This window comes from Salvelinus alpinus, chromosome 3 (assembly GCF_045679555.1).
Source record: "Salvelinus alpinus chromosome 3, SLU_Salpinus.1, whole genome shotgun sequence".
Classification (NCBI taxonomy): Eukaryota; Metazoa; Chordata; class Actinopteri; order Salmoniformes; family Salmonidae; genus Salvelinus; species Salvelinus alpinus.
In genome coordinates, this window is record NC_092088.1 from 76,858,690 (window position 1) to 76,885,314 (window position 26,625).

General features: G+C 41.8%; 2 protein-coding genes, 1 long non-coding RNA gene and 1 pseudogene across 7 annotated transcripts in view; 2 read left to right on the forward strand and 2 right to left on the reverse strand.

Moving 5' to 3' along the window:
- Positions 1 to 236: 236 nt before the first annotated feature.
- LOC139569851 (mismatch repair endonuclease PMS2-like) lies at positions 237 to 3,453 on the reverse strand (annotated as a pseudogene).
- Positions 3,454 to 4,037: 584 nt separating this feature from the next.
- On the reverse strand, positions 4,038 to 6,826 carry LOC139571369 (uncharacterized). The gene is made up of 2 exons (XR_011674284.1): positions 6,653 to 6,826; positions 4,038 to 5,810 (listed from the first exon to the last, which is right to left on the reverse strand). It is a non-coding gene; the product is annotated as an uncharacterized lncRNA (long non-coding RNA).
- A 4,294-nt stretch (positions 6,827 to 11,120) lies between these two features.
- Positions 11,121 to 21,624, forward strand: eif2ak1 (eukaryotic translation initiation factor 2-alpha kinase 1). The gene is made up of 15 exons (XM_071394175.1): positions 11,121 to 11,709; positions 11,974 to 12,141; positions 12,354 to 12,490; positions 12,604 to 12,647; positions 12,931 to 13,030; positions 13,127 to 13,207; positions 13,342 to 13,438; positions 13,553 to 13,601; positions 13,695 to 14,067; positions 15,763 to 15,859; positions 15,995 to 16,101; positions 19,655 to 19,775; positions 20,058 to 20,137; positions 20,832 to 21,065; positions 21,353 to 21,624. Exons 1-15 carry the CDS (start codon positions 11,655 to 11,657, stop codon positions 21,494 to 21,496), a joined length of 1,887 nt encoding a protein of 628 aa, XP_071250276.1. The 5' UTR covers positions 11,121 to 11,654; the 3' UTR covers positions 21,497 to 21,624.
- Positions 21,625 to 22,009: 385 nt separating this feature from the next.
- LOC139571365 (ubiquitin carboxyl-terminal hydrolase 42-like) overlaps positions 22,010 to 26,625 on the forward strand; it is a 41,849-nt gene continuing 37,233 nt past the window's right edge. For 3 of the 5 annotated variants that reach the window (XM_071394168.1, XM_071394169.1, XM_071394170.1), the window contains exon 1: positions 22,010 to 22,176. The gene's annotated coding sequence lies outside the window, so the exon portion shown is untranslated. Of the gene's footprint in view, positions 22,177 to 22,453; positions 22,717 to 26,625 lie in introns of those variants that run through there. The other 2 variants (XM_071394165.1, XM_071394166.1) reach the window with 2 other exon arrangements.

Here is a 26,625-nt window from a genome sequence, read left to right on the forward strand (position 1 = left end):
TTACACACTCACAAAGATTAATTGTTCTAATTAAAGTAGGTTTATGTACTGAAATGATGTGAGAGCATTTGTGTTTTGATTATTTTGTTGAAAGCGTACCTAAAATAGACAATCGAAAATAAATGTTTAGAAATACAAAAACTTTTTTTTGAGTCAACATTTAAAAAAAAAAAGATATATATAACAGTGATTGATTTTACATAATGAGAGTTAGTCTTTTTTGTTGTTGTTGCTGAAATGCTACCTTAGTGTATTTTCAGAGATATAGGAGCAGGCCAAAACTGTTGAGAGGTATTCAGTTGAGCCAGTCCAACTGGGTTGATCAGTCATGAGATGAAGTTCAAGTTAGCAAGGTGTCTCATAGTGGGTCTGCCATGTGGACAGTTCCATGGCTGCTCTATCTCCCCCATATGACCACCAACTTCTTCATCTCACTGGTGCTCAAAGCTGTACCAATCATCACCTTACGTGGGAGGAAGAGTACATAAACATCATGGTGACCAGAGCTAAAATGAAAATTCTAAAGGAAACATATCATTTTTGTATAGCTGGAAAACTTGTGCAAAAGCACCAAACAAACATGTACATTTCAATCATTGCATAGTATAACCGATGTGAAATGGCTAGTTAGTTAGCGGTGGTACGTGCTAATAGCATTTCAATCGGTGACGTCACTCGCTTTGAGACCTTGAAGTAGTGGTTCCCCTTGCTCTGCAAGGGCCGAGGCTTTTGTGGAGCGATGGGTAACGATGCTTCGTGGGTGACTGTTGTTGATGTGTGCAGATGGTCCCTGGTTCGCGCCCGGGTCGAGGGGACGGACTAAAGTTAAACTGTTACAATAACACACATTATAACTGGTCCATTTCTACTAGCACTTCTTATTTAGTGCTGAAATCCAACAGCTCTAATTTATCGCAAGTCATGGCCAACAAATCAATCACATCATAAATACATAAGACTCACCGACTTCCTGCAGGCCCTGGAGGCAAACATCTGCCTGACACGAGACTGCCGACACATAACCCCCGGGCTGTCAATCAACATGAAGATGAGCTCCTCGATGTCCCTCAGACCAAATGTCCAGTTCTTACTTGTGGGCAGGGACACAAGCTTCACCCGCTCCATCACCTGAGCTGGAACACATAGCACAATGGAATTCAGAATCAGAAAACAGATAGGAGCAATACCCATGCATACTATTTTGAAATCTACTTTTTGGAGAGGTGCTATGCTAATTTCTTATGGCAGGGTATATTTTACCCAACTAAATATAGCAGTGAGTGAGCGTGTTGTATTCTATTTGACTTACCATGCGCATCTGAGGAAATCAAAGCCATTCTTTTTTAAGATCTCAAGGTTCTCCATAAGAACGTTCTCGCTGACTGCCGTGAGCCTGAGGTGGAGATTCAGTGGACTGAAAACTTCATACATACAAACAAATTAAATACTTAACACAAAACTAGTACGTTTTTAGTAACCATCTAAAATAATTGATGAGTGTCAGTGATTCCTTACACGATGAGTCTCTGTTTTTGTAGTGCGGTGTGTTGTTGAAGCACTTCGAAGTTGTACTTCTCATCAGTGGCGTGCTGGAAGGTCAGAGGAGAGTTTATTTATGAGTTTAGTTACGATGAAGCCCAGGTTAAACTGTCTCCATGTCCTAAATCTTCATGTCCTTAAAACTGTCCTTGCTGTGGGGATTACAGAGGGAACATTTCAACAGACTGCAGTATAATAACTTGATAATAATGACATTGTTATTTCAACTCTGAAAAACGCAATGTGTACCTAAATGTTGGTTAAAAAATGTAATAAAAAATACATTAAATTGTGCCACTTTCTTTTTTTTATTTTTTCTGGTCAGATATAGTGTTCAGGAAAAAATCTTGTCCTTACAATCAATCAACAAAAACAGCAGTTAAATTCCAACCTTCTCTTTCTTCAGCTCCTCCTTAGCACTCTGGTTCTCTCCAGGGCTGGTCTTGGCTCTGAAACATCTGTAGCACAGCCCATCTTCAGCCTTCTCTCTATGCTGTTCCTGCAGCCTCCTCACCCTCCCACTCAGCTACTGTACAGAGAACTGCAGTGGCACTGCCCTCTTCTGTACACAGACTGGTTCGTCCACCTTAGACCCAGAGGATCCCTCAGAGCCCGCTAAATGTGTGGTCTTCTGTACACAAACTGGGGCTTCCACCTTAGACCGAGAGGATCCCTCAGAGCCCGCTGAATGTGTGGTCTTCTGTACACAGACTGGGGCGTCCACCTTAGACCGAGAGGATCCCTCAGAGCCTGCTGAATGTGTGGTGTTGTTCTCTAAGAAACCACCATCCTCTAGTTAGGCCTTCTTGCGTTGGGACTGAGGCTCATCTCCTCAGATGTCTCCTCAGATGTGGTTCAATTTGCTGGTCAAAGTGCCAAACTGTGAGTTCCTTGTCCAAAGGTTCATCGAGCGCCTCGCTTTTTATACTGGGTTCGCTGTCAACTGTGATGTCTGGCGAGTTGAACCCTGTAGTAGCAGAGGCTCTCTGGGGTAGCTGTGGGGGAGCTGTGCTCCGACGGGACGCTCTTCTACCAGAGTCTAAGTCGCTGTCTGGCGTCTTTCCATACCTGAACCTTGTCCTTACAGGGCACCCTGATCTCCTTCCGCAAAACCTCTGTCTCTTTCTCCTGCAAATGAAGGGGTGAGGGCCTGTTTGGGTGTCTGGAGTAAATCCCTCTTGTCCGACTCAATAAAGAAAAATTATTTGTCCAATTCGAGGTGAGTAATCGCTGTTCTAATGTCCACAAGCTATTTTCGGTCATAAGAGACAGTAGCAGCAACATAATGTACAAAATAAGTTATAAACAATGCGAAAAAACTAACAAAATAGCATGGTTGGTTAAGAGCCCATAAAACGGCAGCCACCCCTCTGGCGCCATTATCATCAAACCTTGGGACTGACAGAAAACCTCGGGATTGAAGAAGGTGTCCCTTGAAACACATATATATTCACCTGTATAAATGAAGGATAAATAAATAAATGAATAACTGTTGGCATGAGAACAAGCAGACAAAAAGTGTGCTTACTTACTGGTCACGGGGAAAGATGTATGGTTGAGGCTGATCTTGTTGACTCCAGTCTCGTACAGAGCTTCTCTTCCTGGAGGAATATTTGACCCTTGTCTGGAGTAGCGTTTACATCATCACACTCTAAGGCAACAGTAATGTTCAATGCAACAAATGGATGTCTTTTAAACGTGTGATATACTTCATTCATACGTTTGGAGACCTTAGGAGTATCACATGGACGATTGTTGATGTAAAATAACTGTCTGTGGCACTCCTTATGACACAATGCTCTGGCTAGCGCTGGTGCAGACGATCTGGGTGCATTTGCCTTCTCCTGTCTGGTTGGTGCAGGTGATACGAACCCCTGTAGAGAAACTGCAGTAGGACTGGAGCACATGAATCATCTTGGTGTATTCCTGCACACATACAAAGAGAGAGCCCCATACTTTATGCATTCCCTGCACCAGTTCTGAAGAAAATCTAACTAGTAGAATCCAACCAGTTAAAGTAGTGTATTGTAATACTTTTTTTGAAGAACACACCCTAGTTGATCATGTTTGTCAGCTATATTCTTTCTATTTGTTGAATCTGTTTAATCTGGTAGCACCATTTCACCAAATCAAATTTTGGGTACAAGGTGGCTAGCGGCTGACAAACGATATAGCTAGCCGTCATACAATTTATCAGCAAACAAGAAGTTGACCGAATTCAGTCATCGCAAGAAGTGCATTAAACCGCTTCGAACACACCGACTGTGTTTTTGCGTTTTGGTACACCAGAGGTACATTCATTTCCAATGGAACGCTGCATTTGCCTTGCAGCATTGCGTTGCAGAGGCAGTTGCAGTGCTGTCTGTGTGGTGCATACATTCGATTTATCGAACGTATGCATTAAATTGTATGTGTAGACTTGACAGAAAGTAGCAAAATGTGAATGTTGAATTTTTGTTGCACATATCCAGTAAAAAAAAAAGGAAAAAACAGTTTGATTGCATAATTTCTTATATATTTTATTCATTTATTTGCCAAGTAACACACATAAAAAATTATTGTGAGAGCCTATAATATAATTCCCCTCCAAAATGCATAGTTCTGGAGTGAAATGCAATAATATGTAGTCAAGATAGCAGAGAGTAGGCTCTTTCAACAATGAGACCAATGTTGATTTATTAATAATCTCAGGTGGTCCTAGATCCAGAGGTGCTTCCTCCATTTCATCATCTTCCATGGCTGCACCGGTGGTGGTCATACTTGTGGATGATGTAGAGGGTCTCACTGCACCGGTGGAGGCGGTCGTCTCACTTGTAAATGACATAGAGAGTCTTGACGCACCGGTGGCGCCCATACTTGTGGATGACGTAAAGGGTCTGGCTGTAAAATTGCCACTTGTTGCCCTAGGCACAATAAATGGATCCAGAAAAGAAAGAATGTGGCAGAAGCGCCAAGGCTGCTGGCCTGAAGCTGCTGACCCAGACCTCTTCTTCTCTTTCTCTGCCCTTCTCTCTCTGTCTCTAATACCTGTCCCTGAGTCCTCTCCACTTCCTCCTATAGTCTTCTTCTACATAGACATGAACATGCTAAGCCAAACCATCACCTAGCATAACTATAGTTTTTAGATAGCTATCATGGACATGTCACCTACTATACACACAGACACACAAGGTTATCTGACCAAATTATCAGGGGTACAGTAGTATCTACCATTTGTATTTATCTGACATACACACTCACACATGATTATTTGGGCAAGTTATCAAGGGTAGTAACTAGCATAATTTATATAACTATTTCTTTGTCACACACACACTATTGGCTAGGTTAGCAAGCTAGGTTAGCTAGCTAGCTAACTGGCCACATATAGCACAAGTGTAACAGTTTAACTTTACGCCCGTCCCCTCGCCCATACCCGGGCTCGAACCAGGGACCCTCTGCACACATCAACAACAGTCACCCACGAAGCGTCGTTACCCATCGCTCCACAAAAGCCACGGCCCTTGCAGAGCAAGGGGAACCACTACTTCAAGGTCTCAGAGCAAGTGACGTCACCGATTGAAAGGCTATTAGCGCGCACCACCGCTAACTAACTAGCCATTTCACATCCGTTACACTCACCCCCCTTTCGACCTCCTCCTTTTCCGCAGCAACCAGTGATCCGGGTCAACAGCATCAATGTAACAGTATAACTTTAGACCGTCCCCTCGCCCCAACACGGGCGCGAACCAGGGACCCTCTGCACACATCAACAACAGTCACCCACGATGCGTCGTTAACCATCGCTCCACAAAAGCCGCGGAGCAAGGGTAACCACTACTTCAAGGTCCCAGAGCAAGTGACGTCACCGATTGAAAGGCTATTAGCGCGCACCACCGCTAACTAACTAGCCATTTCACATCCGTTACACAAGCTCACTACTAAACTGACCGGGCAATCCTACTATCGTGGACAGTTGTCTCCAAACAGCATTTTTTGTGTTTATGTCCCTGTAGCTGTCAGCAGTTGTGTCAAAAAGACACAGTTTTGAGGATACTGAACTTGATTCTCTCCTCCATGTGTCCAACCGCATGCGACCGTCTGCAAAAGATACCTGCATCAGTATAGTTGCATAGCTGCGCAAAATGTTATGCAGCATTGATGCTTTCTCAGTTGGTGTGTTCGAAGCGTTAAAATACTCCTCCTCCTCCTCATGTTGACGCATGCATCTCTCCGGCCGTGCGCGCTTGTTTAGATTGGTCGCGAGTGATTCTGCGTAGTCTGCCACTCACCTTTGAAAAGAAAAGCCTGTGTCAGTCAGTGATGGGCTACGATGACGATACACAAGGTTGTAATTGTATGTCACCAATAAACATTTGTAGCGTTACATCGTCATCATTTGCAAGGATCACATGATAAGGAAACGAAATGAGATGAGATGCTACAGGGACTATCTGACGTGTCCCACAAAATAATAAAACGAACAAGGCCGAGTTAAATGTATTGCATAAATGGATAGAGTTACTAAATGTGATACAATCTCATCAATATATGATGATACAAAAGAAGTCAGACTTAATTGGTAAGCTTCTCACAGTGGACGTGAAATTATTCAACTGAATTTATGTTCAGCTCATGGTGTTTTAAGACAAGACTTCACTCCCTTCATGTGTGTATTGTTCGGCAATACTGACACTAGCCCGTATGGGACTATTCTGACGAGCTTTTGACGTGATTATTTTAGAATAACGTCTACCTTAACTAGTTATGATTCATGCGGAATGGAAAATATTAACGCCTAAGTATTCTAAAAGTTAGGTCATATTTAATAGGTTAACAAGCGGAATCTTCCTAAATCGCCATGTTTAGCTCTCTGAACGGGCCACGAGGTGTAAGTTCAAGTAGCAGCAGCGTGATCAACTTCTTGATTCACCGAAATCTAACCACCACCACAACCGGACATGAGTGTAGTGTGTTTAATTTGACCACCAGTGAAGATGACGACGATGTTATATTTGACAGTAAGTTGACAGACATTGTACAAATATGTTCATGCTAACTAGCTAGGCAGAATTGAGAAATCATGTGTGGGGCTGTGGGCGCAGTCGTCCTGTCAGCAAACCTCTCAACCTACCTGGACAGTTTTGGGGGCTGCTTTTGATCCACACCACCATCACATCACCATGGGGCAGATAGATAGCTAGTACATCACAGCTGTGGCTACATCCCTCCTCACATTTTTCACAAATAACTAATTTAGCTATGAGCAATCAGCTAAGTGAGAGATTTTTCTAGAATGTTGTTTATAGCCATGTCTTTCCTTCACTCCTATTGGTTGGTTGGCTTCATGACCAATTCTGCAGCCCTAAAAAGATAACCTTCTGAGTCATAACCCTCTGTTGATGCAACCAGATGCTAAAGGAGCTCCTTAAACTTGACCCTAAAAAACAACTGGGTCAGACGTTTTAGACCCTTTCTTCTTTATAATCGCCAAGCCTATCTCTGACCTTTTTAACCTGTCTCCTCTCTGGGGAGGTTCCCATTGCTCGGAAGGCAGCCACGGTTCATCCTTTATTTAAAGGGGGAGATCAAGCTGATCCTAACTGTTATAGGCCTATTTCTATTTTGCCCTATTTATCAAAAGTGTTGGAAAAACTTGTCAATAATCAACTGACTGGCTTTCTTGATGTCTATAGTATTCTCTCTGGTATGCAATCTGGTTTCCGCTCAGGTTATGGATGTGTCACTGCAACCTTAAAGGTCCTCAATGATATCACCATTGGCATTGATTCTAAGCAATGTTGTGCTGCTATTTGTATTGACTTAGCCAAAGCTTTTGATACGGTAGACTATTCCATTCTTGTGGGCCGGCTAAGGAGCATTGGTGTCTCCGAGGGGTCTTTGGCCTGGTTTGCTAACTACCTCTCTCAAAGAGTGCAGTATATAGTCAGAAAATCTGCTGCCTCAGCCACTGCCTGTCACCAAGGGACTACCCCAAGGCTCGATCCTAGGCCCCACACGCTTCTCAATTTACATCAACAACATAGCTCAGGCAGTAGGAAGCTCTCTCATCCATTTATACACAGATGATACAGTTTTATACTCAGCTGGCCCTTCTCAGGATGTTGTGTTAAACGCTCTACAACAAAGCTTTCTCTGCCTTTAACCTTGTTCTGAACACCTCCAAAACAAAGGTCATGTGGTTTGGTAAGAAGAAGAATCACAGGTGTGATTACTACCTCAGAGGGTTTAGACCTTGAGGTAGTCACCTCATACATGTACTTGGGAGTATGTCTAGACGGTACACTGTTCTTCTCTCAGCACATATCAAAGCTGCAGGCTAAAGTTGAATCTAGACTTGGTTTCCTCTATCGTAATCGCTCCTCTTTCACCCCAGCTGCCAAACTAACCCTGATTCAGTTGATCATCCTACCCATGCTAGATTACGGAGACGTAATTTATAGATCGGCAGTAAAGGGTGCTCTCGAGCGGCTAGATTTTATTTACCATTCGGCCATCAGATTTGCCACCAATGCTCCTTATAGGACACATCACTGCACTCTATACTCTTCTTTAAACTGGTCGTCTCTGTACACCCGTTGCAAGACCCACTTGTTGATGCTTATTTATAAAAGCCTCTTAGGCCTCACTCCCCCCTTTCTGAGATATCTACTGCAGCCCTCATCCTCCACATACAACACCTGTTCTGCCAGTCACATTCTGTTAAAGGTCCCCAAAGCGCACACATCCCTGGGTTGCTCGTCTTTTCAGTTTGCTGCAGCTAGTGACTGGAACGAGCTGCAACAAACACTCAAACTGGACAGTTTTATCTGAATCTCTTCATTCAAAGACCAAATCATGGACACTCTTACTGACAGTTGTGGCTGCTTTGCGTGATGTATTGTTGTCTCTACCTTTTTGTGCTGTTGTCTGTGCCCAATAATGTTATATCAAATCAGATTTTATTTGTCACATACACATGGTTAGCAGATGTTAATGCGAGTGTAGCGAAATGCTTTCGCTTCTGGTTCTGACATATCATATATACATATGATATGAGTAATGTAATGTATGTAAACACTATTAAAGTGGCATTATTTAAAGTGGCATTGTTTAAAGTGACTAGTGATCCATTTGTTAAAGTGGCCAGTGATTGGGTCTCCATGTAGGTAGCAGCCTCTCTGACACAACACTCCGAGTGTCCTCACCTCCTTCCTGTAGGCTGTCTCATCGTTGTTGGTAATCAAGCCCACTACTGTTGTGTCGTCTGCAAAATTGATGAGTTGGAGGCGTTGGAGGCGTGCATGGCCACGCAGTCGGGGGTGAACAGGTTGTACAGTAGGGGGCTGAGCACGCACCCCTGTGGGGTGTTGAGGGTCAGCGAGGTGGAGATGTTTCCTACCTTCACCACCTGGTGGCAGCCCGTCAGAAAGTCCAGGACCCAATTGCACAGGGCGGGGTACTTTGGTGTTGAATGCTGAGCTGTAGTCAATGAACAGCATTCTTACATAGGTATTCCTCTTGTCCAGATGTGATTGTGCAGTGTCATGGCGATTGCATCGTCTGTGGACCTGTTAGGGCGGTATGCAAACTGAAGTGGGTCTAGGGTGGCCGGTAAGGTGGAGGTAATATGATCCTTGACTAGTCTCTCAAAGCACTTCATGATGACAGAAGTGAGTGCTACGGGGCGGTAGTCATTTAGTTAATTTATCTTTGCCTTCTTGGGTACAGGAACAATGGTGGCCATCTTGAAGCATGTGGGGACAGCAGACTGGGATAGGGAGCGATTTAATATGTCCGTAAACACACCAGCCAGCTGGTCTGCGCATGCTCTGAGGACATGGCTAGGGATGCTGTCTGGGCCAGCAGACTTGCGAGACCACCATCACGTTTAGCGAGACCACCATCACGTTTAAAGGTTTTACTCACAGAAGGGGGGGTGGCAGTTCTTGTTAGCGGGCCGTGATGGTGGCACTGTATTATCCTCAAAGCAGGCAAAGAAGGTCTTTAGTTTGTTTGGAAGCGTGATGTCTGTGGCGTGACTGTTTTTATTTTTGTAGTCCGTGATTTCCTGTAGACCCTGCCACATATGTCTCGTGTCTGAGGGTTAGGGTTAGGGTTAGCCTTTGAATTGTGACTCCACTTTGTCCCTGTACTGACATTTCGCTTGTTTGATTGCGGAGGGAATAACTACACTGTTTATATTCAGCCATATTCCCAGACCTCTTTCCATGGTTAAATGCGGTGGTTCACGCTTTCAGTTTTGAGCGAATGCCGCCATCCATCCACAGTTTTTGGTTAGGGTAGGTTTTAATAGTCACAGTGGGTACAATATCTCCAATGCACTTCCTTATAAATTCACTCAGAGCCAGCGTATAGGTCAATGTTATTCTGTGAGGCTGACCGGAACAACTCATTCTGTGGGACTGACCGTCTCCAACTATACGGAAGGCACCTTTCTTCCCCCAGTCCCTCTCCTTGTGTGCTGCCCTTCTGGCAGCTTTATGGGACTCATACAGCTGTTGAGCAATCAGCCCTTGATTACCCACCAACCACAATCAGCCTCAATTAGTCCTAGCTGGAGGGCCCGTCGAGACCTGGCACGTCCAGCAGAGGGAGCCATCGCATCGTGATGTCGACTCCGTCTGCCACCAGGCCTCGACGAGTCTCCCCCTGGTGGCTGACCTGCTGTACGCCACATTATACATTAAGATGGTAGGAGCAAGATGGCATCGTGGTCGGATTTACTGAAGAGTTGGCGGGGGAGGGCTTTGTATGCATCGCAAAAGTTAGAGTAGCAGTGGTCGAGTGTATTACCCCTGCGCGTAGTGCAATCAATATGCTGATAGAATTTAGGTAGCCTTGTTCTCAAATTTGATTTGTTAAAATCCCCAGCTACAATAAATGCAGCCTCAGGATATATTGTTTACAGTTGTTTACATAGAGTACAATTGTTTACATAGAGTCCAGTGAAGTTCCTTTAGGGACATCTTGGTGTCTGCATGAGGGGAATGTACACAGCTGTGACGATAACTGACAAGAATTCTCTTGGAAGGTAATATGGCCGGCATTTGATTGTGAGGAATTCTAGGTCGGGTGAGCAGAAGGACCTGAGTTCCTGTATGTTGTTATGATTACACCATGAGTCGTTAATCATGAAGCATACACCCCTGCCTTTCCTCTTCCCAGAGAGGTGTTTATCTCTGTCGGCGCGATGCATGGAGAAGCCCGGTGGCTGAACTGATTCCGACAACATATCCCGAGAGAGACATTTTTCCGTGAAACAGATTGTTATAATCTCTAATGTCCCTCTGGAAGGCAACCCTTGCTCGAATTTCGTCTACCTTGTTGTCAAGAGACTAGACATTGGCGAGTAGTATACTCGGGAACGGTGGGTGATGTGCACGTCTACGGAGCCTGACCAGGAGGCCACTCTGTCTGCCCCTTCTGCAGCACCGTTGTCTTGGGTCGGCTTCTGGGATTAGATCCATTGTCCTGGGTGGTGGTCCAAACAGAGGATTCACTTCGGGAAAGTAGTATTCCTGGTCGTAATGTTGGTAAGTTGACGTCGCTCTTAAATCCAATAGTTCTTCCCGGCCAAGAGTGTGCAAAGCTGTCATCAAGGCAAAGGGTGGCTACTTTGAAGAATCTCAAATATAAAATATATTTTGATTTGTTTACCACTTTTCTGGTTACTACATGATTCCCTATGTGTTATTTCATAGTTTTGATGTCTTCACTATTATTCTACAAATGTAGAAAATAGAAAAATAAAGGAAAAACCCTTGAATGAGTAGGTGTGTCCAAACTTTTGACTGGTACTGTACATAAACTGTTGCCAAATCCAATGAGTACAGTATAAACCAACAGTTGTCATACACAAATATGAGATTACATTACATACTGTTTTTGGCATGTTTCTCACACCTCTTCTTCCCTTATATTTTCCTCCATGTTAGCGACCTTGGGTGGAGGGACCTGTGTGTACTGTTGTAGACAGATAAGCCTTACCACTGAGCACACCCCAGCATGCATAAACATGATGGGCTGGCTGACTTTGAAGTGGTTAGGTTAATCTTGCATTAGTGTTGGAAGTTTTTCATATTGAGCTAATATCACACATACCGTTAGACAAAATGGACCTAGGGGAGAGAGAAATTGCAGCGCTAATTGCCAAAGTTATTGCCGAAGGTAAGATACATTTGCTCTTTCAACTGTTAACTATAAATCTTATTTTCTTCATAAAAGCAGTACTAAAGTAATCACATACATGTTGGTGATTTATTTGTTATGCAATTTTGGCAATCTGGCTACAGGAAGTTTTGAAGGGGGCTGTTCGCCATTGAGACACATAACTTTGCTTTTTTCCATTTATTACATAATCGATAATCTTGTTACAAACACGTACCACTCACTTCTCTGTCCTGTTTCTCATTCTCATCTATGTAAACACAGCGTCCGACTCGGATAACAACTGTGAGGTTCTGATAGCTGGCAAGCAGTACCTGTCCATCCAGGAGTTTGCCTCAGCCATCCCCAACCACCTTCTGCTTGGGTCCCTGCTGGAACACCTGTGCTTTGTCTACGAGAGCGACCCGACCCGCTCACGTATGCTGTTCAAAGGTACAGAGGATCAACTAAACTCTTTCTCGGTCAATAGAACATTAACATTCTCTGGTTGTTGTGTAGAGGGAGGTTAGCATATGATTATTTTAAAACATCACTGACTTATGTAAAAATATTTTTTTGTGTGAAAAATCATTAGAAGAAAAAAAGAACTTGTGAACAACAAACACTACAGTGAATAACTTCCTGTTCTTTGCCGTCCTCTACAGTCATTGGTCAGCGTTTAGCAGCGATGAACCTCCTCTCCCCATTGGCCATCAGTGATGAGTTCAGTTCAGTCAGACTCCAACACAACAGAGCCTTCATTGAACTACTGGATGCTGCCAGCACCTCCCTGTTCCCACAGGTAACACTTGATGTGGCCATTTAGTGATAATGTAATGCGGGACATGCATGGTCAAGTTTCTTGTTTATCATTGATGTTCACTTACTGAAAAGTTTTTTTTCCTGCCATTTCAGGGTCAAAGATTATGTAATACAGACAGCCAGAGCCGTACACTAAGGTAAGATTAGTACAGAAAAAAAATGGCACTTGTCTTTTGCTACTAGCGTTGACTTTGCCGACAAATACTTTGTTGAGGGAAAATGTACTTGATACGATTGTGATATGTTGTTGTCTCACCTAGCTATCTTAAGATGAATGCACTAATTGTAAGTTGCTCTGGATAAAAGCGTCTGCTAAATGATTAAAATGTAAAAATAAATTAAATGTACTGCTGTGTATGTTGCATTGTGAGAGGATTTTGAGGATCTGTCTCTTTGCTTATTATCCTCCTCTCACCGTAGACCAACAGAGGGTCTGTTCCAGGCACAGACATCTCGCTACCTCAGCGAGTTTGAAGAGCTCTCTAGACTTGGAAAAGGATCCTATGGCAAAGTCTTTAAGGTACTGTCTAGTCAAAATAAAAATGATACCAATGCATTAATATAACCTACAGTGGAATAATTTCCCCCTCCTTCGTTTTGGTCATGTGCTTTCCAGGTAACAAACAAGCTGGATGGCCAGAAGTATGCTGTGAAGAAAATTCTCATCAAGAATGTTTCACGGGAAGACTGCATGAAGGTATGTTATATATACACAATTCATCTAAAATGTATTGAGTTTTAATGATCCAAAAATGCAGTATACTTCAGTGCAGTATTCGATAACGGACACAAGTGAGTTTGTCATTGAGTATTTTCCTGTCTTTGTTTCAGGTTCTCAGAGAAGTGAAAGTGTTATCCAGTCTTCAGCACGTCAATGTAGTGGGCTACCACACTGCCTGGATGGAGCATGTTGCACCTGCTTTTATCAGTGACTTCCGTTACTTCTCTCCTCTGACGTGTTCGAAATTCAAATGATTTCATTTATTCATAGCTAACCTCTCTTCATTATTGTTGTTTTTTCATTTACATTTCTCTATTTCAGACCCTGCATCAATACTCCCAGCACTGGAAACGCCTGCGCTGCCAGAACGGTACCATTATTATCTCATATAACTGAATTACAAGACCAGTTATGATTGAATATCATATTAGATTCTGAAACATGTATTTTCCCACTCTCACAGCACTGAGGAGAGTGCCGGCAGTAGCAACAGCTCCTCAATAGTCTTTGAGAGCTCAGATCACTCGAAGGAGCCAGTGGCCATTGCAGAAGTACCAGAGATCCTCCGAGTGAAAGCCCTGGCCCCTAAAGAGGAGAAGAGCACGCAGGCGGTGTGTCCTAAAACCATGCGCCACACCCGTGTCTCAGAGGACTTTGTCCCCTGTGTGTTCCTGGGACGGCGTGGCCTGACACCCGACGGTTGCCCTGTGGTCAGCTGGGATGGCTCGGCCCTGTCAGAGGAGGCCTCAGGAACCAGGAACAGGATGGAGCTGAACAACAACTCCTACATCGACGTGGGGAGCGAGGAATGGGACACGAAATGCCCCACCAAGGAGGTATTGATACTGTGTAACCTGTATAATGTAGCTCAGTAGGGCCTCTTATCCTGTTGTTTTAACACAATCCTCTAACCTTCCAACTCTGACATCTACAAATGTCCCCTGTATATACACTACCAGTCAAACGTTTTAGAACACCTACTCATTCAAGGGTTTTTCTTTATTTTTTACTGTTTTCTACATTGTAGAATAATAGTGAAGACATCCAAAATATGAAATAACACATAGGGAATCATGTAGTAACCAAAAAAGTGTTAAACAAATCAAAATATATTTTATGTTTGAGATTCTTCAAAGTAGCCACCCTTTGCCTTGATGACAGCTTTGCACACTCTTGGCATTCTCTCAACCAGGTTCAACTGGAATGCTTTTCCAACAGTCTTCAAGGACTTCCCACATATGCTGAGCATAACATATCACTCTGCGGTCCGACTCATCCAAAACCATCTCAATTGGGTTGAGGTCGGGTTATTGTGGAGGGCAGGTCATCTGATACAGCACTCCATCACTCTCCTTCTTGGTAAAATAGCCCTTATACACCCTGGAGGTGTTTTGGGTCATTGTCCTGTTGAAAAACAAATGATAGTACCATTAAGCCAAAACCAGATGGGATGGCGTATCGCTGCAGAATTCTGTGGTAGCCATGCTGGTTAAGTGTGCCTTGAGTTCTAAATAAATCACAGACAGTATCACCAGCAAAGCACCCCCACACCACCACCCCTCCTACATGCTTTATGGTGGAAAATACACATGCGGAGATCATCCGTTCACCCATACCGCGTCTCACAAAGAACCAAAAATCTCAAATTTGGACTCATCAGACCAAAGGACAAATTTCTACCGGTCTAATGTCCATTGCTCGTGTTTCTTGGCCCAAGCAAGTCTTCTTCTTATTGGTGTCCTTTAGTATTGTTTTTTTTGCAGCAACTCGACCATGAAGGCCTGATTCACACAGTCTCCTCTGAACAGTTGATGTTGAGATGTGCCTGTTACTTGAACTCTGAAGCATTTATTTGCGTTGCAATTTCTGAGGCTGGTAACTCTAATGAACTTATCCTCTGCAGCAGAGGTATCTGGGTCTTCCATTCTTGTGAGAGCCAGTTTCATCATAGCGCTTGAGGGTTTTTGCGACTGCACTTTCTTGAAATGTTCCATATTGACTGACCTTCATGTCTTAAAGTAATGATGGACTGTCATTTCTCTTTGCTTATTTGAGCTGGTCTTGACATAATACGGACTTGGTCTTTTACCAAATAGGGCTATCTTATGTATACTAACCCTACCTTGTCACAACACAACTGATTGGCTCAAACACATTAAGAAGGAAAGAAATTCCGCAAATGAACTTTTAACAAGGCACACCTGTTAATTGAAATGCATTCCAGGTGACTATCTCATGAAGCTGGTTGAGAGAATGCCAAGAGTGTGCAAAGCTGTCATTAAGGAAAAGGGTGGCTATTTGAAGAATCTCAAATGTAGAATATTTTTTGATTTGTTTAACACTTTTTGGGTTACTATGTGATTCCATATGTGTTGTTTTGTTGTCTTCACTTATTCTACAATGTAGGAAATAATAAAAATAAAGATAAACCCTTGAATGAGTAGGTGTTCTAAAACTTTTGACTGGTAGTGTATAGATTCCCTTTTTGTCAAACTCTGATTTTATTGGACACTATTCTATGGCTACCTCAGGTGCAGTTCCACCTCATGCTGTATATTCAGATGCAGTTGTGTGAACGTTCACTCAAAGACTGGATCTCAGAGAGAACCACCGAACACATCTCACAAAGTGAGCATATATAACTTGCACAATAAGATACACCCCTTTGTTGCTTTCACTCTTCATTCAACATTATCAATGTTTTGATTACGTTTATATTATGCAGAATTTGTTAATGAGTATGTTTTGGCTTTTGTTTTACAGATCCTTACGGGTCTGTGGACACGAAACAAACCCTTAGCATTCTACATAAAATACTTGAAGGAGTGGAATACATTCACTCTAGAAGTATCATGCACAGAGACCTCAAGGTATGTTCTTTACAAGTGTGTATTTTTTAAGTGTATATTTAATTTCACAAGAATAGAAGTGCACCATCAAATGGTCACAAAGGAGGTTTTGCCTCTGAGGTAGATCACATGAGGTAATGTGTGTTAAAATGTAAAAGTAACATGCTTTCACCTTAATGGACAGGGGGAGTTAGACTCTTTGAGGCATGGTGAAGTCCTCCATATTGGGAAAGCGGGGGAACCGAGGTGGGATTTCATCACCCTCCTTAACAAACGTGACATAGCTGGTCCTTCTGGTCGAAGAACTCTGGGAGCATTAAAGAGCTGTTAGTCAGGCAGTAGGTCACGATGAGCAGCTTCCCCAGCAGAGAGGTGTGCCTCAGGTTGAGCTTCTGCTCCAGGAACAGGAAGAGGCAGTACTCCCCTGCAGTGGTCAGTCAGCTGGTTGACGTTGGCTCCATACTTCAGGAGGAGCTCCAACACGGCCTTGTGGCCCTCGCTACAGGCCTCATGCAGGGCCATGTGCCCGGCATGGTTCACTGTGTTTGGGTCAGCCCCCTGGTCCAGCAGCTCAACGGTACAGCTCAGGTCCACTCCCAGGGCCTTCACTGGCTTGTTGGATGCCACCAGGTCAGCCAGGTTGAGGGTGCTGTTCCCCGACTTATTCATCACCTTCAAAGCAAACTTTATTAAAAATGTGCATTTATAAACATGCATGCTTTCATCAGAAACAACAGCAAAACCTAGAGAGGAACCAGGCTCTGAGGAATGTCCAGCCCTCTTCTGGCTGTGCTGGGTGGAGATTATAAGAGTACATGGCCATTTAAGGCCAGATTGTTTGAACATCAAGAACATTTAAAAAAAAATATTTAACCTTTATTTAACTAGGCAAGTCAGTTAAGAACAAAGGTCAGGCCCTATTGGTCACATGCATGTGATGCATACATGTGTCACTTAAAGAAAGGGTTGAGGGAAGAGGGAATCTTTTTGCTAAACAAATAAGGGATTTCGGTAACAGAACTTTTCAGTAAGTAAGAAACTAAATGGCTGAAATGTTGCTGCTTCAGCACGGTCAGCGCAATTAACACTTGCTGTGTTGTGGTGCCTTTTCGCTGCAGTAGGTAGGAGAGCGAGACAATGTGCGCCAGTCACACAGGCACTCACTGTCATTTCTTTTAACACAGTATGACCATCGGGCTCTTTCTTGAGTAATTTGTGTGTCTTAATTATTTAATCAAAGGTGTGCTTAAAGCATCAGACAAGCTCAGTTTTTATATGTAGTTGGTTTTATTCAAACACATAGGTTGTGTCTGTCCTATATATGGAAAAAATAAGTTTAAACATTTCAGTTTACGTTCGTTTCGTAGAAGATCCTACTCAGGCGTTTGTCGCTTTGCTTTACAAATCAGTGTTTTACAAACTAGGGGTCGTTTTTAAAATGGGGTCCCGAGAGGAGAAACTCCTAAAAATAAGATTTAAAAAATTGCGCTTGGTTCATAGTTCCCGGGGTTATGTCTGTAACCTCCAGTAGCCGCTAGATGCAGTTGTAGTAAACAGAACGTTTTTTGTTTTCTTCCTACCAATGTGGCTCTATCTTTTTAATGGTTCAAACTACAACATTTTATGACCCCATCACTGAAAGATAAGACTCTCAGAAACACGTGTATATGTCTTGTTTCCCTCTACAATTTTTACAAGTCTCCTTAGAACAGAATGGACAAGACCAGGCGCTATATCAGACTGGGGGAAAAGATCATCTTTGATGATGTTCGATTCTACACAGAAGATCATAAAAAAGTATTGCCTGAGGATCTTCTGAATTTCCCAATACCTTTCTGATGCATTTCAGCAGGGGCACAACTTTCACTGGGGACATGTCCCTCCCACCCCCACATTCTGAAATAGAAATGTTGTCCTCCCTAGTTTTATCCTTGGAATGTGATACAAAATTAGGCAATGGTGTGCTTTAAGACCATGCGGACGCCTCCGAGCGGTCGGATAGGCTGTTTTGGAGTGTTTATCCGACTTCTAAAACCGAAATTGCGCCCATGCATTTGTCACTTCAAACCATACTTTGAGTTGTAATTACTGTCAAAAGTACTGTCTGACTGATTTGTAATAGACTTTCATAGCCCCAATTAAAAAAGTAAACATTGGCTGTTGATTACATCACTTTTTTTTACATGGTGGGTTTGCACATTTTTTACAAATATCAAAATGGGGTCGCGGGCCAAAAACGGTTGGGAACCCCTACTCTACATTATTGAAAAGTTGCATGTTTGGTTATCGTGAAATCCTGGTTTTCAGCCTCAACAGTAGCCTTGGAACAGCCAATTCCAGCACTGTACTCTGTCAGTGCTCTGATGCTGTTTCTGAAGAATTGGCAAGTTTGGAAACGTCATCATTCTTCATCGCTGGTGACGTCGATATGGATTAGATTTTGGTGACGACCCATATGTTCTATTAAACTTAGGCCTATCCTACCTGAGCTATATTATGTTAACAATAATAACTTGATTTGTAAAGTGCTTTTTAAACAACGCATAGATGCATCATATTTCTGCAGCTGATTTAGGAACTTTTTGAGGGGCCAAATAAAGGGGTCACCGCGGTCAGGGTATCAGACCCTGTGACTGATAACGCACTTGCAGATATTTAGGCTAGAAAAAATGACAAACATGTTTTTAAACACTTACCTGTCTTTGAAGTGTAGAAAAAAACAGTACAGTATTTCCAAATCTGAACAGGTTCGTTGACGGGGTGAGATTTTATAAATGTGATAATACTAGACACATCTCCTTTAACTATTGCTTCGTTAATTTTAAACTGCATATCATCAAATTGAGTTGCACCCCCTTTTGCCCTTAGAGATGACTAAATTCGTCAGGGCATGGACTCTAAAAGTTGTCGAAAGCGTTCCACATGGGGTTTGGCCCATGTTGACTTCAAGGCTTCCCACAGTTGTCAAGTTGGCTGAATGTCCTTTGGGTAGTGGACCTTTCTTGATACACATGGGAAACTGTTGCACTTCTTGACACACTCAAATCGGTGTGCCTGGCACCTGCTACCACATCCCGTTCAAAGGACTTTAATCTTTTGTCTTGCCCATTCACCCTCTGAATGGTACAAATACACAATCCATGTCTCAATTCTCTCAAGCAAGGCTTAAAAAAATCCTTCTTTAACCTCTCCCCTCCCCTTCATCTACACTGATTGAAGTGGATTTAACAGGTGACATCAATAAGGGATCATAGCTTTCAACTGAATTAGCCTGGTCAGTCTGTGTCATGGAAAGAGCATGTGTTCCTAATGTTTGTACACTCCGTGTATAACGCATGCATTAGGGGTTAAGACATGGTTTGTTACTAATATTACCCATTTGAGATGACTTTTTTTTATTTTTAAGTTGAACAATATACTAAAGCATTAATGTGGCCTAGTGGTAATGACAAAATAGAATTGTGCATTTTAGAGTAGAATCCTTCTTTTAGAATCTCCTATAGCATTATGACCTCACACTCACCATAAAAATATATGTAAATGTTTTACATTTTGTATGCTTTGTGTTTTATAGCCCAGGAATATTTTCCTGCATGGACTTGACTGCCATGTGAGGATTGGAGACTTTGGACTGGCTTGCAGGGATATAATAATGGATGACGAGGCAAAGCCAACCTCCACCTCACAGAACACTGGTGAGAAATGGATTTCATAAATTGTTCTAATGTGTCTATCACCACAAGCTCAGTGGTTGTAACAGTTGTTACAATATATATATCTATGTAAACATTCAACATCTCAATGATGTATACAGTGTATCAAATCAAAGTGGACACTTGTAGGTATATGTGTAATTCCTGAAATCGCCAGTAGATGGGGCTATGGCTCTGTGTATCCAAATCATTTTCTATGACAACATTTTCCCTGGTTGGTTCTGGTACTGTGTATTTTTGACACTGCTTGTAATCTTTCTGCAGGTTCCTCACACACCACTGGAGTGGGGACATTTGTTTATGCTGCACCTGAACAACTGGAGGGCTCCCACTATGATTCAAAGGTAAATCATCTCCATAATTTCAGAAATATTTGACACACCAAAATGACTTGACACAATTAGTGTGAGTTGTCTACATAAAACAAACATGTATAACATTAAAATAAGGATAACATAACATTTGTATTTATAAACCAATTGATACACAGTAAATCAATATATAAAACATATTTACACATCAAGGACAACAACCACCCGAGCCACTGCCTGTTCACCCCGCTATCATCCAGAAGGCGAGGTCAGTACAGGTGCATCAAATCTGGGACAGAAGCTGTTTTTCAGTCTCTCGATCTCAAGGCCATCAGACTGTTAAATAGCCAACACTAGCACATAGAGGCTGCTGCCTATTTACATAGACTTGAAATCACTGGCCACTAATAAATGGAACACTAGTCACTTTAATGATGTCTACATATCTTGCATTACTCATCGCATATGTATATACTGTATCCTATACTATTCTACGCCGCTCTGACATTGCTCGTCCATATATTTATATATTCTTCATTCCATTAATTTACTTAGATTTGTGTGTATTGGGTATATGTTGTGTAATTGTTAGAGATTACTTGTTAGATATTACTGCACTTTCAGAGCTAGAAGCACAAGCATTTTGCTACACATTTTGCAATAACATCTGCTAAACATATGTGACGGATTTGATTTGGATCACTAATCCTTTTCTTCTGGCCTGTAGTCAGACATGTACAGTATAGGAGTGGTGGCCCTGGAGCTGTTCCAGCCCTTTGGGACAGAGATGGAGCGCGTGCGTACACTAGGAGACCTCCGTGAGGGGAAGGTCCCAGACTCCTTCTCCCAGTGCTGGCCTGTCCTGGCCAAGTACATCACACTGCTGACCAGCAGAGACCCCTCTCTACGACCCAGCGCCACACAGCTGCTGCAGAGCGAGCTGTTCAGCAGCAAAGACATGGTATGGATGAACAGGCTGGCTGGGAAGGAGACTACTATTTTGATATATGTGCTTGATGTACTTGTTGAATTTCACCTTGCCATATTTACGCTGCTATTGATCAAGTTCAAACAGACATGAGCCAAATGCTAGTAGCATTGCTTGGCTATAAATATTTTACCTAGATCACTTTGACACTGCAACCAGGTTCAATCTGGTGCCAAACTACTAAAAGTAAATATCAGGAGAAGAGTGTTAAAACATTTATCACAGATCAAACATCTCCAATGGCCCTCTTCTCTTTCCAGGTTATCCATGGCTTGCAGAGAAGGGTTGAAGAGCAGGAAGAGGAGATAGTTCGACTCAGGAGACAGATCAGTCAGCACGCAGCAAGCATCCCATCCAACCAACAAGACCTGACGTCAACCACCTCTGCCCATCTTCAAACCTAATATATTCAAACCCTTTACCTTACCACATGAATAATTTGGTGCAAATGGTTGAATGTGTGTGTGGATCTAACAGTGTGCCATTATTTAACGTTTTAAAACGGTACAATAAATCTTATTTAATATACTCATCTCAGTCTCATTGCAGACTGAATATTTTTTATCTGGTCAAGATTCATTTACATAATTTGTGGTTGAGACTAATACTCATATGATGAAGGTAATCAAGCCAACAAGGCTTGTATTTGTTTGACCACTTGAATTCCAGGCAATTAATAAGACGCACTCACTCGCGTTAATTATTGTTATGCATGCCTCAAACAGTCATGAATCGTCTGGGAGTACAGTTGTTGTATAAACTTTGCTTTCGAAGTAAATGGACGTAGCACACTCACACATTACATTCCAGATTGAGAACGATCCAAATCCAATATAATGCATAAAAACGATACTTTAACGGTTTACCCGTTGCATCTCACCATAAAGGTCCAGACGTGTAAGTGCTTTCTACGACTCCTATGAACACGTTCCACACAGCCTCAGCGAATCAAGAGTTGCCTTTCATCCGTAGTACCCGGATTTACCCGTAGGGAAATTAGCTACGTCATTGTTCACGGACTGACTACAGCTGGAAATAGTACATGGACATGCACGTATAATAATATATTTATAAAAAATTACAGGTAAGAGCATTTCTGTTGTATTAAATACTGAGCATTGTATTAGTCTAGTTGGAGAAGTCCAAATGATTTAACCCATTGTGTTTTTCTCTAGTTAGCCTATACCGGGCGGCTCACTGAGTGTCATGTCGGAGGCGAGCGCTCAACCACCGGTGAATTTTAAATCTCGAGCCCCTCTTTAGAACGTAGTTAGCCTAGCAGCTAGCTAGCCATCTTTCCCGTAGATAAACCTGTGAATGCTAAAATGGTTCGGCGTTAAAGTCTCAGGTTTATCAAGGAACAATACATAAACACCACGTATTGTTTTACCACCGAAAAGGCCAACTCCCTTGCATTGTACCAATGATTGCTAACCAACGTAGTTCGTTATTGTTGCACAATGACAATGCTCATAGCCCATTTGGGCAGTATTGTTAGCTACGTTTTGCCGTTACCATGGCGTTTGTGGTTACCATGCGTGCACACCTCAGAATAAGACATTCTGAACGTGTTCATAAGAAATACGACATTATTTACTTAACGAACATTTGTTTCAAAAACAGGGTAAGAAAGTTTGAAATTATATTTCCTGATCTTTTGAATTACGTGTTAGAGGCCTATCTCGTTCGCTAAAGCCTCAGCCAGGCAGAGGTGGGACTTGGGAGGAACAGTTGTCGTAAACGTGCGTGTAAAAAGTCATAATCTTAATGGCTAACATTGTTTGAAACGATTGTCACTTGAAAGTACAAGGAATACTACTTTGATTTATTGAGAACTTAAAATCGATTTAGCTAATTTTGTTTTTGATTTGTAATCATTAGCTAGTTTGCTACCGCAATTTGGGAAATTGCGTCTGCTAGGTAAAAATGAGGAAATAGCGTCCCTGCTAGGTACTGTACTAACGTTAGAACGCTTTCAGCTAACGTTAGTTAGTAGCTATGTGCTAGCTAAGTCAGCTTCTTGCACAGACAGCAGAGCGGTACAGTATATTAGAAAGCAGGATCAGTTACATTTGATAAACAACAGATTATTTTCTGTTTCATTAAGAAAGCAAAACATATCTGTTTGGTTGTTGAGTCAATTAGACCATGCGCATTTCAAGGTTCTTTCAAAAAACTAAAATGCCTCATGAGCTTAGTTCAACTGTCATACTCCATCAGAATCCAAACTATAAGCCTGTTTTACTCCAATGTTTGTAAACAAAGTAAATGTAAACAAACACTGTATAGCCTCAATTGTTGAAACTATAATTGTGATATCATGGATGGTCTGGTCTTGCATCCATAGCGCTGTCTATACATTTTAGAGTGGTTACATTTCTCCAGCCCCATCCCTCAGCTTTTTTTTTACCGAAACAGGGTCGGGGTTGTTGTTTTGAATTCTGATTGCCCCTTTAAGATCAAAGCTTCCCTATTCTGATTTCGGAGAAAGATGGTTTCTTTCCCTGGAAATCTTTCACCAAAAATGGTGCATAAATTAAGATGTCTTACTCAGGCCTTTTACCATTTAAATAATTGTCACAGTTTGTCTGCTTAGTTAATTGACTGTATATGAACCAGAAAAAAATGAGGGAGTGAGATGTTTCGCTTCCTCATCCGTCTCTGGTTTCACTTTAGTGTTTGTTCCTGTATGTCACGTGTCATTAATGCTAGCTACAATGTTATCCATACCCTGCTCTATCCCTATTTGTAACTGATCAAACTAGCAAGGATATCAACAAAACTTTCCTGGACTTTATATGGAAAAATAAACAACACAAATGTAGGAAGTCTGTAATATCAAACCAAAGCGCTGATGGTGGGCTTGAAGTACTAGATTTCATTGATATCAACAATACCTTTAAAGTAAACTTGATAAAAATATGTATGATTAGCTCAGAATCTATATGGTACTTCATTCACTGTCATATTTTATTGGGTGGTCTTCAATTTTTGTGGAAGTGCAATTATTCTCCAGCAGAATTACACATCAAACTGTCCAAATTTCAGGAATATGCCCCTTTAGCCTGGAAACTATGTCATGTCCACAACTTCTCCCCACACCAGGCACTTCTGTAGAACAACAAAGATATTGTTGTTAAAAACAAGTCTTTGTTCTTTCCTAAGTGGGTCGAAATAAATATTATGTTTGTGCTTGATTTATTTGATAAAGGAAATATACTCTCTTATAGAAAGTTCTTAAAAACATAACTTCCCAATACATTAAAAATAATTTTATTCTATATGCAAAGCAATACCTTCAGGACTTATTCAATTAATGAAATCTCATTTGTTTTGGTGAACACGTGATGGTAGATGCACAATTTATGTTAGGTTTCCCCCTGCTGGATAAGAAATGTAATAATACATTCATAAAGAACTTTTTCACTCCAAGAGCAAGATCTCTCCTAGAGGGAAATTCTTCTGGAATGCACATATTACTGAAATTGAATGGAAGAAAGCTTGGTTGCTTCCTCACAAATTTTGTATATCAAATAAAGTAAAATAAATTCACTTTAAAATCTTGCACAAAATATAGCCTTGCAATAACTTGTCTAAATTCATGGATTTAGAGGACATCTGTCTTTTCTGTGATAAAGGAGAAACTATTATACACATTTTGACTCTGAAGTTATTTTGGAGCTAGTTAAGTATTTAACATTTTTAATTTCATCAATAAGACCCATGTATTTACAATGAAAGATGTAATATGTTATTATTCAAATGAAAACAAAACCACTGAATTAGTCGTTCATTTCTTCATTCTCTTTGGTAAATTTTATATACACAAACTAATATTTGAAATCTGTCCCTAAATGCAATATATTTTTACTTGAAATCCAATATCTAATAAAATCTCTAGAATTAGTCAATAACAAAAAAAACACTACTGGTTTTGTTATCCTTTTTTTTTTTTTTTTTTTTTAGGAACTTAAACTTTTGAAAGTCACACCTTGTGATTTTTGTTTATTCAGAAAAAATATACATGTAGTGATGTCGTATGTTTATTGTAATTTGAAATGTTATATAAAAAATAAAATGTTGTCCATGTGACTTCAGTAGTAGCTAAATACACTGAACAAAAATAAACGCTACATGCAACAATTTCAAAGATTTGACTAAGTTACAGTTTATATAAGGAAATCAGTCAATTGAAATAAATTCATTAGGCCATAATCTATGAATTTCTCATGACTGGGAATACAGATATGCATCTGTTGGTCACAGATACCTTTAAAAAAATGTAGGGGCGTGGATCAGAAAACCAGTCAGTATCTGGTGTGACCACAATTTACCTCATGCAGCGCGACACATCTCCTTCGCATACCGTTGATCATGCTGTTGATTGTGACCGGTGGAATGTTGTCCCACTCCTTCAATGACTGTGAAGTTGTGGGAATTGGTGGAAACTGGAACACGCTGTTGTACACGTCGATCCAGAGCATCCCAAACATGCTCAATGGGTGACGTCTGGTGAGTATGCAGGCCATGGAAGAACTGGGACATTTTCAGCTTCCGGTATCTCTGTGTATTAAAATGTAATTGATCTAAAATGAAATTGTGTTCATTGTCCGTAGCTTATGCCTGCCCATACCATAACCCCACCGCCACCATGGGGCACTCTGTTCACAACATTGACATAAGCAAACCGCTTGCCCACGCAATGCCATACACACTTTCTGCCATCTGCCCGGTACAGTTGAAACTGTGATTCTTCCGTGAAGAGCACAGTTCTCCAGCATGCCAGTGGCCATCGAAGGTGAGCATTTGCCCACAGAAGTCAGTTACGATGCTGAACTGCAGAAATTCTTGGGTTGTCCAAACCCACAGTTTCATCAACTGTCTGGGTGGCTGGTCTCAGATGATCCCTCAGGTGAAGAAGCCGGATGTGGAGATCCTGGGCTGGTGTGGTTACACGTCATCTGCGGTTGTGAGTCCGGTTGGACTTACTGCCACATTTTCTAAAATGAGGTTAGAGGTTGTTTATGGTAGAAAATTTTACATTCAGCTCTGGTGGACATATCTGCCAATTGCACGCGCCCTCAAAACTTGAGACATCTTTGGCATTGTGTGACATAACTGCACATTTTAGAGTGTCCTTTTATTGTCCCCAGCACAAGGTGTACCTGTGTAATGATCATGCTGTTTAATCAGCCTCTTGATATGCCACAGATATCTTGGCAAAGGAGACAATCTCACTAACAGGGATGTAAACAAATTTATGCACAACATTTTAGAGATATTTTTTGTGTGATTTTGAACATTTCTGGCATATTTGATTTCAGATCACGAAACATGGGACTAACACTTGTTGCATTTATAGTATAATATATAATATAATATATTATCAATAAAAAATTTAGACTACTAGGGCCTCCCGGGTGGCGCAGTGGTCTAAGGCACTGGAGTGCTAGCTGTGCCACCAGAGACTGAGTTCGAGCCCAGGCTCCTTCGCAGCCGGCCGCGACCGGGAGGCCCATGGGGTGGCGCACAA